This window comes from Hetaerina americana, unplaced genomic scaffold (genome assembly GCF_022747635.1).
Source record: "Hetaerina americana unplaced genomic scaffold, ioHetAmer1.1.p SCAF_1, whole genome shotgun sequence".
Lineage (NCBI taxonomy): Eukaryota > Metazoa > Arthropoda > Insecta > Odonata > Calopterygidae > Hetaerina > Hetaerina americana.
In genome coordinates, this window is record NW_027286069.1 from 56,332,153 (window position 1) to 56,346,988 (window position 14,836).

At 35.3% G+C, this 14,836-nt stretch overlaps 1 protein-coding gene across 4 annotated transcripts in view; it reads right to left on the bottom strand.

The window, feature by feature from the left end:
• Positions 1-14,836, bottom strand: part of Nedd4 (E3 ubiquitin-protein ligase Nedd4) — a 95,017-nt gene that overhangs the window by 20,804 nt on the left and 59,377 nt on the right. For 2 of the 4 annotated variants that reach the window (XM_071589853.1, XM_071589879.1), the window contains exons 2-8: positions 14,172-14,251; positions 14,011-14,092; positions 13,880-13,918; positions 13,492-13,652; positions 7,005-7,266; positions 3,204-3,340; positions 2,617-2,758 (exon numbers count right to left, since the gene is read on the bottom strand). In XM_071589853.1, coding sequence (XP_071445954.1) covers positions 2,617-2,758; positions 3,204-3,340; positions 7,005-7,266; positions 13,492-13,652; positions 13,880-13,918; positions 14,011-14,092; positions 14,172-14,251 — 903 coding nt within the window. Of the gene's footprint in view, positions 1-2,616; positions 2,759-3,203; positions 3,341-7,004; positions 7,267-13,491; positions 13,653-13,879; positions 13,919-14,010; positions 14,093-14,171; positions 14,252-14,494; positions 14,638-14,836 lie in introns of those variants that run through there. The other 2 variants (XM_071589871.1, XM_071589862.1) reach the window with 2 other exon arrangements.

A 14,836-nucleotide genomic window follows, 5' to 3' on the forward strand; every position in this document is an offset into this window, starting at 1 on the left:
ATTTGCTCAGCAATATACGGTACTCTCATTACTGTAAGCATGTAAAAATGAATGTCAACACACATAATTTAATGGATCTGTCATCTGAACTATTTTAAACTCATATCAAAGGATTTTATGTTATTGGTAAAGGATAGTGCAGGGACAATAGATATAATAGAGCTGTTAACAGTCACTATAGAGATTAATACACAGAAAACTAAATCAGGGCTGAAGACATACAAGAGAATTAAAAGTGGATACGACGGTGGAGCAGACCATGAATAAACCTGCCAAATATGTAGAAAAACCAATGATATTAAACACTATCTGAGATCTGTTCACCAAAAAGTATCACGAATTGGAGAAGCTACCTTGGACCAAAGCAACATTTATTGGTGGTACAAAATATTCTCAGAGGGCCGAGAAGATGTGAAGGATGAGGAGCGTGCTTTGCTCCAGAGAGTCATAACTGGTGACGAATCATGGGTTTATGGTTACGGCGGGGAAACTAACCCTCAATCATCCCAATGGAAGCTGCAGCACCAGCCAAGACCGAAAAAAGCGTGCCAAGTTCGTTCGAATGTGCTTCAAGTTTTGCTCACAGTTTTCTTTGATTTCAGGGACGTGGTGCATCATGAGTTCTTGCCACATGGTAGAACTGTAAATAAGGAATATTACCTGCACGTTATGTGCAATTTGCGCTAATCAATCCGCCACAAACGCCCGAATTTGTGGAAGAACAAAAATTGGATTTTGCACCATGACAATGCCCCTGCTCAAACATCATTTATTGAGCGTGAAGTTTTGGCCAAAAACAACACACTAATGATGCTGCAGCCACCATATTCCCCAGATCTGGCCCCCAGTGACGTTTTCTTGTTCCCAAAACTGAAGAGGCCCATGGGAGGATGACGCTACACTACAATAGATGAGATAAAGACTGCATCGAAGGAGGAGCTGAACAGATCACAAAAAATGATTTTTTGAAGTGCTTTGAGGATTGGAAAAACTTTGGCACAAGTGTATAATATCTAATGGGGATTACTTATAAGGGGACTAAATAGATTTTCATGAATAAATGAATAATTTTTGAAAAAACACAAAAGTCGCAATACTTTTTGAACAGGACTCATTGAGCAGGCATAATATCTCTGAAAATTGAATTTAATCAAAATAATTCTCAACTTTAGGTCATAAACATAAGTACATTAATAGCTGAAAATGTCTAGAGATGGGCAATAAATAGCAGAATAAAGTTTCCCCAACATACTGTATACATCAGTAATTTACACCTAATATTACTTGACGTCAAAGAAAATATAGCACACCTCACTTGCCCCTGGAAAATCCCCTTTAAGTGAGAGCAACAAAGGTAAAAAAACCATGCATTTAGAAATATGTCCGTGAAAGGAAGAAAGAGTCCACTCAGCCTTCCTTATCACATTTCCCTGAGTAACTGGAGCTCATAACATCTGCTTTCTTCGACACAGGAAGTCAGATTTAATCCGAGAATAAATGAGGGCATTCAAATGCAGATAAATGGGAGAATGGATTAGCTGGTTTGGTAGCCAAGAAATCACACCATTGCACAATGTCAGCACAGCTAACTGTCCAGTAGTATGTCCAATAGCCATATTGGTTAGCAACACGGAGTAATTTCCCTAAGAAAAGGTTTCCCAATTCCAAGTGCCAAAGTATGATGCCTGAACAAAACTTCATAAGACTAACAGAGTTCATGAATTCCATGATGAGATCTGTGCCAATCAGCATTTCTAATAAAATCAGGGAAAATCAAGGAGAAATTTCAAATTAACACAAAATCAAGGAGAATTCCTGGGTTTTTACGGAGTTGGTAAATTTAACGAGTTTTGCTGGCTTTCTAGGTGTTTTACCATCCTGCCACAGAATGACACATTCTACATATGAACCAAAGTCTTCTCCTATTGTGTTCCTACAACTCTTATTAAATAGCATTAACAAAGAATTTATGCAACTATCAGAAGAAAGGTGAAGTTCTTTGACAATTTATAGAAAGCTTCATCATTAAAAGTGGCAGCCTACAACTCGGAAACCAACAACTAGATTGATAAACATGTAACTACAGGGCTTGTTCTTTTTCGAAATACAAAAACAAACAGTGCACAGTATTCCACTTTAACAGCTTTTATTTTTGTGAACCTTCAAGAAAAATTCACTGCATGGTAGAATTATTAATTTCACTACCTTAAACAAGAAGTCTTTATGTTTCCCTAGCATGAAGTTAAAAAAAATGCCAATAAAAATCAGTGCTAACACAAAACCGAGGATGGATCAGGAAACATCTGTTTCTCGAGAGGTCCAACACAACCCAGGACCAAGAAAGGCATTGGTGATATGGAAATCCCATTATTAAAAGTTATCCTAAATGAGTTCTACACAAATGAATGTGCCCCTAATCATGCTTCATTACAAATTTCATGCATTTCCACTACCCTGAACTCAACATTCAAAATAAATATATAAATGAATGGAGAACAGTCAAATCCCACAGGGAGGCAGAGCTATTTATTTCAGACAACAAGACCAAAATGTAAATTTAATCAATTAAAAATTTGATTTCTACTGCCTCTGTTAATTAAGACACTTGCAACTCACCTGCTGAGGAGTTGCTGCATTACTTTCCCTTCGCATAGCATCCACATCATCAACACTGATATGGAATCGCCTTTGAAATTCAGTGGCTGCCGATTCAAGACTCCTTTCCCGAACAGTACGCTCATTTGCTATACCTATTTCACTGGAAGAAAATTAAATGATAAAGTCAATGGCAAAATAAACTGATGTACCATTCACGCTCTCATAAGATGTCCACCGTATTTTTCAGACATCGAAAGGAAGGGAAAAATCTGGAGTAAATGCTTCAAAATTGATAGAAATGATAACTTTAAATAGAATTAGAAGTATTTAAAGTCTGGGGCAATAAGCAGGATTTTCTGAGAAAATTGTTATCCAGGGTGGCCACCAAACAGCAAAATCATAGTAGCATTCCCATAAATCTTAAGTCTTAGTTAATGCTAACAGCCATTCTCAATACACTGAATTTTCATCAATCCCACATGCACAGATACTTTTTCAACAATGGATTAGCGGGCAGATTTGTCCTTAAGGCTTCTTTTGCCTTTATTATGCGCAACCATGTTCTTTCTTAGATAGTAAGATAATCTATTACAAAGCTAACTTACGTGACAGCAGGCCTTTCCCATTGAGTTGATCTAGCCACATGATTCACATAGTATGTACGTCCATTTGCATCTTGCCTCTCTTCCCAACCAGCAGGTAAAGGAGATAGAGACTCCTGCTGAGTTTGGACATAAACAGGCTGAAATAACAATGAAATTAAAATGTTAACTCCTAGTTCTAGGCATAAACTTCACAAATTTTGGCCCAAACTTTATGAATTCACCCAATTATGAAAAGAATCCATTGAAGTGGAAATTATTAACACTTCAACAAGTAGCAAAATAAGAAAATACTCATGTTTCAATTTTTTCAATATATTGACTCAGATTCATGCCGTGAAAAGAAGAGGAAACAAAACCCATAAATCAACCACAGGAATGGTTGACTTATGGGTTTTGCTTAATTATTTTTTGAACATTTTTCATTTAAATACAAAGTCAAATTCTAAACAAAGGTATTAGCTGGCTAAATATGTGCTTGCAAACATGTAGCATCACCCTTTAGAAAACAATATGTTCATAAAACTGCACATTTGTTACTACATACTGCATCTGCTAAAATTGATACTGCTCCCAAAAAATCTTCAATATATTTTGGTTAAAAGTAATTTTTAAAGATTATATCATGAATGCTGGGTGCACTTTGGGAAAGGGAATCCTAGAATATACTGAATTTTGATGTGATTAGCATGAGTAATCATGATGATAATAATAATTGAAGTAATCACAAAGGCAGGGATCGCGATGAAGCAGTGTCTAAATGTACTGGTTTCCCACTGAGATGGCACAGGTTTGAATCCTGGAGATGGCAGATATTTTTTGCGGTATCCCGATCCCTACACGAGGTGCTTTGTGGAGAGCACTTTGGGTGAGTACGCTGTCTGTCCGATGGGACGTTAAACTGCTCAACCATTGGTGCCTTTCATTAAGAGTAGGCTAAAGGCGACACTGGTTTTCTCTCCACCTTTCCTTTCCCATCCACCCCTAATGGCACAAATGACCTTAGCTGTCAGTTGCCTCCCTGAAAACTAAAACTACTACTTTGTTGTGAGCATAAAGGAGCATTTTCTTAACATGAATCTAAGTTTCTATACCCTCATCATAATCACCCAAACCTGTAAGAGTCATTAAATCATGTCTGATGATCAGTTTACCCTAATACTGCAGTGGGCTACCTTACCATTCACAGCACTTCAACCAGCCTCTGAGACCACAGGGCCCAAGGAGGTTCACTCTATTATTAGGGAAAATGACTAATGCAATTCAAAAGGAAAACGACTCCTTTCCAAGGTATATGGCATATAATCCACAGTTTCACAGTGCCACCTTGATTTTAATTCAGCAGCATCATTCCATTTTCCCAACACAACCACTAACAACAGTCTTTAATGAGTAAAACAATTCAGTGCAACAATTTCAGAGTGTAAAAATCATTTGCTTTGACCGGGATTCAAACCCAGATCCCTCAATGACCGGTCAAGTGCTTTAGCCAGTTAAGGCATCCAGGCATCTCCCGCAGTTTCTTTGGTAAAACAATTATTGACATTACTTCGTGTCATACCAGAATTTTCCAAATCACTGTGATCCCACATCTTTATGACATCTTATGCAAAGAATTGGTTTTGTAAAGTCACAAGTAACATAAAATATTTCTGCCAATAGGGGTGTTCTTTTAAAAGCAGCTTTTTTATCACTTTTCAATCACCCTTAATATAATTATCTATAAATTGAAAGCCATGTTTTTCTGCTCCTAATCAGATGTGCCAGTTTGCAGGAATAGCTAAATTATTGGTTTCTTTATTAGTCGTTGAAATTCAAACAGCAACAAAATACATCAAAAAATTATCAGTAAATAACTGTTTAGTTAGCATTACAAATTTGGCCTGAACAAACGCTCCTAGGTGATTGGCACTTGCGACGTGTTTAAGATCAGACCCCCCCCCCCCCTGAGCAAGCACAGTACAAGTACACTGTGATGTACAGTCATGTCAGGAAAAAATTGTTCCCAATACTTTTCATCCACACCATTTCAGCGGAGAAGCCTAAGGTGACAGCGAAGATCATGTACGATCATTGGAAATAAAGAATCACGCCCACAATAAGAGGATACTCGCGATACAATGGCGAAGACATTTAAATTCAAGTTACGTGAAAGAAAGTAGCCTACAGCAGAGCTGATTAATTGAATGTAAATCTAATAGTAAAAAGGAAGCAACCCACAGACACCTTCTAAAGAACAAAACTATCCAATGAGTGATAAACATAAATTTTGATTAACGAATTTTACAGAATCATGTGCATTTGTTTCATCAATAATAATATAGAACAAACAAATAATATGGGGAAATGGATTCCACATAAAAAATAAATTATACACAAAAATTAGAAAAGCTCAAACTATCTTTTTCTTGAAGACATTTTCTTGAAAAATGAAGGATTGATGGGTGAATAGGATCTCTTTATTGCATAGTGTTGCATTAAGAAATTCTTCCTACTGATGTTCTGGATGGTCAGTACACTGGATCAGACTTCAAAGAAGTGGGCAATGATTTACCGACTATTAGGGCAATATTGGAGATAAATGATAATTAAAAATTGTGATTTCCCCTAAACTATTTTTATTCACGCGACCCATGTTACAACAATTTGTGTCACCTGAATATGACACGAAGTTCTCGGGTCAGACGACTGGGTCATGTGAATAAAAAAAGTTTAGGGAAATCACAATTTTTATTATCATTTCTCTCCAATATGGAAAGTTTCCTCGAAGTTTAGCCTGAAACTATGCAGATGATAAGGGTAATACCTGCATAAGCAATACTGGCTTGTTTAAAATAATAACAGGGGACTTAGGGCATTATTAGGCTTTGGTTTTATTATGGCATGCCTGCAAAAATTCACATAACTGACTGGCAGAAAGCAATAGCTAGGATTTCCACATGGGATGCCAGTAACCTTCTAGACCTCATCTTCTAATACTCATGCAAGTCAAAAGCCCTGAGACAACTAAAGCCATAATAGGAAGCATAGGCTGTTTAAGATTGACCCTTCAAATAAAAGACATGGTCATTCCCAGTATATTAGTTCTTAAAATTTGAAAAATGACAAGAGCAGATAAATGCTACAATTGAAAGATGAACATATGTACTATGTGTTTGTGTGAAATATATTGAAGCATGTTATGTTGTTGAAATGAAATCATGGGATTCATTTAGCAATTTGGCCAGGAGTTGAAGATAGTGTACAAAGAAGTCGGGGTATAGGTTCTGAGGGATAAGGCACATGCAAGGAAATATGAGCTGGTGTTTCCTAGATTGCTCCAGGTTTATATAATTGTTGCCATTGATGAGTTTCAATTTTCAGTTTCTCATGGACTATAAATGGCAACCCTGACACCACCAAAGATGTATTCTAGAAAAAAACTGAGAAAAATTTCCATAAATGCAACTCTAAACCAAGAAAATAATATTAGGAGATATTAGTGGTAAGTTTGCTGTCAAAAAGTATGCATCCAAAAAAGTGGCAGGGCCATTTAGTAACCACAACATTAATGATAATAGTGGAAACCAGTGGAATGTGTGAATGGAAAAGCTTTTTTTTCTGGAATAAATGGTTTAGGCACATATTAACTCATTTGTATACACATCCCATGAGGTTACATGTTGTGCATATGAGTGTTACTAACTGCTGAGAGTAGCAAATACCATAAAAGCAGAACTGGAACAATGTCAATTAAAATAACAGTAATGGATTCGAATGAACTGGAACCTACACAATCATGAAGTCTGATATTAGAACACTCACCTGGGCTGCTGTTTCTACAGGATTCCTAGATGTAGACTCATTGTTAACTATTTCCCATTCTCCTTCACTGTCCTGCTGCTGAGCACTTGAAGAATCTGTTGCACTATCTCCATTTGACCTCTCTCCATTGACCCTTATCTCTGTCATAGGTTCAACATTGGCTTCTCCATCTCCTTCTTCCCGGGGCGGCAAGGATGGGGCATGAGGATCCCTGATATATGCATGATAAAGCTCCAAATGGCCTTTAACCCGTGATCTGGAACTAAAGAAATTTAAATTACTCTTAATTAGACTAATATCACTTGCTCCCATTCCACCCCTAAGAACATGTTTTCATACTTATTGGAATCTGTGACAACTTCTCATGGGTCCAACAATGAATGTGCAGTTCAGAGTAAAATTTATTCATGCATTAATTGGTTAACACATTTGAAAGTTTCATGCAGTTCAAATAAAGACAAACTTTAAACAATATTCCCTTAATTTAGGAATAAAAAATGCTAGAATTAAATACTTTGTATCCATTCCCGCAGTAAAATAATTATTTTTACATAACTCAGGTAAAATATATTATCATCACATCTAATGATATTGAAGTCTATCTGAAATTTACTGACTGTGGATAAAATAAAACGTGGTGGTCCAAATGGGGCAATGGTTTCATACCACAAAAGTGGTGCCCACTAGTACCACTAAAAATTTTCTCCTACTCAATTATGACACTTACCTCCAAACAAAAAACTTTGGAAACCTGATCACCCTGGAAAAGGTTGGGTATCCTACCCAGGAACCCTGGTGGGAAATATCTCCTCATAAAAACACAATTGCTCAGAAACTCTGAATAAGAATTTGAATGGACGGATGAAATAACAAGGTCCTGGGTTAAATTTGGACATAGAAATTGGATCTTAGAACATGCCAAGTTTACCTAAAACCAGAGTCTTAAAAAGCCTTCATAACCAAATTGAAAATATATGGAATTCGAACTGCCACCATGCAAGAGAGCTTATGGGATGAGAATGGCTTCATGGGTGAAAAAACACGTCATTCTACACAGTGGAATGAAAGATGAGAAATACCAACTTGGAGTGGCATTTACTGTGGATCATGGCCTACAATGCTCTTTTTACTTTCAAAGCAATTACATAAAAAATAAATGAATTCAAAATATGTGTAATAAAAAATACAAATTTCACAATAATTAACAAGCATGGCAGGGATTGAAGATTAATATCTTGACATGCAAGAAGATTTATATCAGATTTTGCAAAAAATATATTACAAAAATCACATCTTAAAGTATTAAAATCATCACTGGAGAACAGAATGCAAAAAGAAAGCCTTTAGAAAAACTTGATAGTTGATATCAAAGTTCCACATGAATCTAATAATAATGGACTACTGTTAATAGACTTTGCAAATTGAAGGAATACAATTGTCAACTCAACAACTCACACAAAAAATATAGATAAATATAACTGGACCTCATCAGATGGACTAACCTTTAATCAAATTGACCACATTCTTAGAGGCAATGGATATGCTTCAAGCACAATGGATGTTAAAACCAGGCATGGTGCAGTCTGTGGATTGGATCACCACTTGGTGATGATAAAACACAGATGTTGAATAAGGATTTCCCAAAAAATAAGCAAAAATTATTAAGACTCAACAAAAAGAAACCAAATGACCCATGATTAAAGACCAGGTTTAAGACAGAAATTGAACAAATACTAAGGAGAACAGAATTGTTAGAAGATAGAAGCTACATAGACACAGAAGACACAGACATAGATGTGACCTGGTGAGACCTGCATTATGTAAAGCTTTGAATAAAGACAAATGGGACTGAATGGTTCGATGAAGATTGTAAAACTGCATTGGAAAAGAGAAATTGAGGCCACAAGAGCCAGGGATGATAGGCAACACACAGAAAAAAAGCAACATATGGCAATTCTAGGAAATAACACGACAGGCTGTGCAGAAAAAAAAAGGAAAAACTTATATGAGGTCCAGCAAAAAACAGACATTGATTCCAAAGACCTTAGACAAAAGGGAACAAACTCATTTGGAAATTAACTGAAGTCTTATAGCCTAATGAGGAATAGAGAAGGAATTTTGAATGTAATGCAGATAGAAAAGAGTAGATAAAGGTGACCAGGAGAAAAAATCACATCAAGAAGTTTAAAAGGGTAGAAACATAGAGATATAAAATTAAGAGAGTTGTCATAATGAAGATAAAGAAAGGCAACACAAGACAATAAATGCCCCACATTAGCAGAATTGAAGAAACTGGATTGTAAAAAATAGTCTCTCTTATACATGGGATACAAGAGTTTTAATACCTTACTCAGGTGAGAACGCCATCCAAAGTAGAAAACATTACAGGGAAATGTCAAAATGACTAGGCAAGAATAACTAACAATTGATCAAATATTACCTACTAAAGAGATCTTGTAAAAATGATGTTCAACAAATATTTATAGATTCTTGAAAAGCATATAAGAATATTCCAAGAAACTGTGGTAATGGCACAACAGTAACTTTTAACGGAGTCATCCGCTTAGTGTGCATTAAAATACAGCAATTTCGCAGAGTAAAAATCATTCGCCTTGACTGAGAGAGCCATATAAGAGTACTTACAAATAGAAGTTGTACAGCATAATGCTTTTCCAATACTCTTAAAAAACTAATCTCACCAGAATGACAAATGTGCAATACTGTACTATGAGTAAGGACTCAGATGAAAATAAAATACCCTTCTATAAAATAACAGGGTCTAAAACATAGATGGACTAGCACTCATACCGAACAACCTGTTCTCAGGATATGTCAACTTCTGCCAAAAGGTACAAATGGACACAAACTAAGCCAAAGTCGGGACACACAAATGACCTAAACATTATGGGTAAAACAGGAGGAGTAAAGGAACCACTAAAAACTGACGTAAAAAGCAAGGGAAGTGGTCCTGGTGATTAACAATAACACAGCAGGGGCCATGATCCAGAAGGAAATATCACATAAATATATACTTGTGAGGACACAATAAATGAAAGTTCATCAACTTGGATTCCTGCTAAAACTGATATAAATGAGCTGAAAGAAGTTAAAAGAAATATCACATTATCAAACTGGGAATATCATTTCATCACACATATAACAGATAAGCATAGTTCATGACCAAACAAGAGCTAAAACTATTCTAAGCTCGAACCCATACAGTGATCATATTAGGCATTGAAACCTAAGCACTGATGAAAATATCAGAAAACTTGCTAGAGCTATTTGAAAGAAAGTATTACAAAGGATGTCTGATCCAGTGATAGTTAGTTGTCAGTAGTTCTGAGAATACAACAGTTGCACCAACTATTTGGCAAGTTGCACTACGTAAAACTTGTTAAAAAGAGGTTACCAAGGGTGGACTATTAACAAAGAATGGACGAGAACAGGACAGTGAAGAAAGTCTTAGAGGGATAATTTTGAGGAGGACAGACAATTTAGATAAGCCAAGAAAAGGCTGGGGAGAAAGATGGAAATTGATGAAAAGGAAATTCTGACAGTAGTGAATTGGTAGGCATGTGCATTAAGAGGAAAGGCTGGAGGCAGCCTAGGCCCAATTTGGGCTGTATAACTAAAAAAAAAATTAAGCATCATTGTGAAAATGGATACAGGGTCAATTAACCCCAATCCCATATATTCCTTTAACTGGCATTTAAATTAGACCCATACTAAAAAGATGCATTTCAATAATTTTTCTCAGACCCTTCATAAAACATCCTCATGTGAAGCTGAATTAAATTTGTTATCCATAGGGTACAGTGATGCTTTGAGTAGTCACCAGGAAAATCAACAATCATTTTAAAAAACTGACCATACTTAAAATGCGCAATCGAATCGATGAATTGTGATGACAATTGTTAGGTGTAACAAACAAAATTAAATATTTAAAATATATTAGATGTTACTTTTATATTTTGTAAAACTGGATTCTAATTAGTTTTGTCAAACATAAAATTAAATAGGAACTTCAGACAGCAAAATTCGTGACAAATCCAAAACATTTTTTTACCACATGATCATGATCAAAGCAGATTACTTATGCATTAGAGTTTTATATGTCTGTATTTTTCTGATTCACCACATAGAACATAATGCAGCAATTGAGCATTTTGATGGCATTTTTTAATAATAGCTGCCATTTTCCATTTCCACCATGAGAATCCGTTTTCAAACAAATCCCAATATAAAGAGCAAAAGCACAAATTGATGGATCAGTAACAATGTGAAAATGAGTGCCACATTTCTTGACTGATGAGAGGGAACACAGTATATATATATCTGTCATGACATTCTTGCCAATGGCAATGATTTTGAAACCAAAATGCAAATATCACAGTGGTTAGGGAATTTCATAACAAAAAAGAGCATGCAAGAGTTGGCCAAAGATTAAGGCTGGTTCTGTCTGCATTTATTTATTGTCCATTATGTACTTGTACTAAGGAGACTAAAGCAAAAAATATACCACAAGCTTTAAGGAACGGGAGGAGGATCTACAAAGAAAGAGGACTGAAAGGAAAGGTACTGAGGTTGCAGCCTGACAACTGTTTTCTTGACTTGACAATGAAAATCCTGCTTATATCACCACAAGCTCTATTATTTCTAAACATTTTAAAATAGTAGCTATTCTGATTAATATAATGGTATTCATCTTATTTAAAACCTGGTAACAATTGCTATTAACAATGGCTAATTATACTAGCTATCCATGAAGGTGAAAAAGTTATATTGACACAAATAAACTATACAAGAAGTTATGTGCCTGAAAATTGAAATGCCCAATTTGATTTGATGAAAAAAGAATATTAATAACAACCGGAATGAAAACTAAAGACTTGGTTTCTTCAAGAAATATCAAACATCACAAAATGCAAGTTATGCAATTACATTACTGTTCAGTAGCATGTGTGCCAACGAAGTCTATAGTAAGTTTTCTTAACCTCTTTTTTGTATGCATTACAAGGGTAACAGAAACAACCAAAGTTAAATATTTGTGGAGGAGTAAAAATATAACACCACTATCACATTTAATTAGAATGGAGTCACTCAAAGAGTGGAATTACTCCTTTAAAAAATATGTTCCACTATTATTCAAAGTACACCAGTCTATAGCCTCTACTCCTATCAGTTATTCCAGTTTTATGCAACTTACGGAACACACCAATGTCTTGAAATTCCCAGTTTGAAATTCCCAATGTTTTGAAATACATTGAAATATCAAGCAACTATTTTCAGATATAAATACATTACATATTAATCAATTTAAAACGTTGAACTACTTAGTACTTCAAAAATCTATGCACATAATACATTTTTCATCAGTACTAGCCAGTTGCAATCTTAATTATATTTGTCGACTCTTGATTTAATGAATAAATGAAACTGTTCTCATAGCACTTATCTACATCTATATAATACCCCACAAGCCGCCACAAGGGCGTGTGGCGGGGGGAATATCATGCTGTTAATAGTAGTAGCAAGCCTAGACTTCATATTAATATTCTATGAAGTACTAACTTTGCTTCACAAGTGCATTTAATATTTTGATCATTTGAGTACCTCACTCCTGGTACATATTTGAGGGCTTTTCCATTCAAAAGATAAATAAATAGCCAGGTCTCGTCTTATACAAATGGTGCTCGTTGAAAGACACCTTTTCAAGCCATTAGGATTTGGAAAGAGTATACACCCATAAGAGTTGATTTAAAAATTAGTTTGAAACTTGAATTGTGGTAGAGAATAATCCATGCCATTTATGAAGAGGTTTGTAGCCACAATGGAACATTTTTATTAGACAATGATGATTTGGGTAATTATACAAATGCCTGCTGAATACTTGGACCACATTTCATCATCGCTGGACTTATCTTATGAACTATAGCATTTATAGTTATACCTTACTAGCACATTCATATTCCAGAAGATCTCCTATCTTCTATCAGAACAGAATAGACAGTTGTCTTGAGTTTCCAGATACTAATAACCTTCCTGTGAAGAAGTGACATTACCAAAGCGGCACAAAATTTTAGTTATAAGGCATTTGGAAACAATTGGTTGTAGACCCCCTCTGAAGATATAAAAGTAGCAATTTTACAAAATATGCCACAACACAATGAGGTAATATCCCATGCCACCCAATATTAAAGCTATACACTATTATTTATTACTTGGCAAGCCCTATCACAAAGAACATTTATGCTATATTATTAGCAATTGCATTACATTCTTAAAATCTTACGCAATTACACATTCAATGATTAGCTTTGTTGAAAATTTCGTTTAAGAATGAAAACTTTAGGGTAAAAACTGATGCAAGAGCATTACATTGGCTGCAGGATAAATAACCATTCATTCCATTATTAAGAAAACCAACTTTGGGCAGTCACTACCCAATCAAACTCGAGATACATTACTAGCATAATAAATTTACCTTCGAGGACGGAGGATGTACTGCTTCGGTGGGATAACCCTCCCCTCTTGCTCCTTGGGTAGATTGAGCAAGGTGAGTTCCACCATCCCAAGGAAGTCATCACGGGTTAATCTATTTTCATCAAACACCTGCAGGACCAGCTTGTGCTCTGCTGGTTTCACCTAATTATTATAGATAAATACATGTTCCTTGTATGTACTGTGATCTTCAAATATACGGATCATTCACACATCAAATAAATATCAAAACATATTAATACTGAAAATTTAGGTTGCAATGACAGGGAAGTAATTGAACAAAGAAACATGAAATCTGATGTCTAATCAATTATGTTCAATAAAAGGCCATGCCCCTCAATCAGATACACACAAACAATATGCCTACTCACTCGGAATATGAATTCCTCGCTCCATTGAGGATTGAGAGTCTGAAAAAAATAGAAACATTCTTATTTACTTCATCTATTTACGAATAATTCCGTCAAATTTCTTAGCACGAATTTAAATACGATGACGCCACCTTTTTCTTGGTTTTGGTCAAAACTGAATCCACAGTTTCATCTCCATTGATGGTATTCAAATCAATTCGAACATAAGGATCACTGCAAGAGAATAATCATGTGTCAGAATTACTTACGTATTAACACGTCTAACAGATAGTCATTCACATAATCAAATTACCTTGCGCCGAATATGTCTTTCTTAGCTAAAGAATGCCCGGCGATAACCTTTAACCTTAGCTTATTGGTAAGTTCATCTGGCTGAAATGACACAGACAAAGCTTTTATTAGTCTCACAAAACATTCTCTACGTGGTTTTGATAACACTATGAAGAACTCCTTAAAAATAACTCAGTAACTGTCACATAATATTTTCCATGTAGTGGACGTCAAACATATTATCTCAAGGTACACTTGAGCATAAAATTTATAATTTAATTGATATAGCGAAAATAGGACATCAATATCGAAAAATGTTACGTTCGTTTTAAAATTAACACTTACAATTCCATTTAATCCAATGTTAGGGTAATATCCATATTCATTTCTACCCTCCATTAAAATCTTCCTTCAAGCCCCTTGAAAATTGACAAAATCAACTTTGACTTATTACATTCCTACTCACTACTTGGCAATGACAGAATATATCTACAGCGCGAGGGCCACTACTAGAGTCAAGCTCGCTGTGTTATTTACAATTATGACAAGTCTAAGCCCGTATTCGGGGTGCTATGAAGTTGTTTACATTTATTTTATTTTTTATTCTGTAATACATTGGAAAATTTAGAACATAAATAATAGCTGATTTGCTTAAATGATAAAATACGTTAAGTTGCGCCAACACTC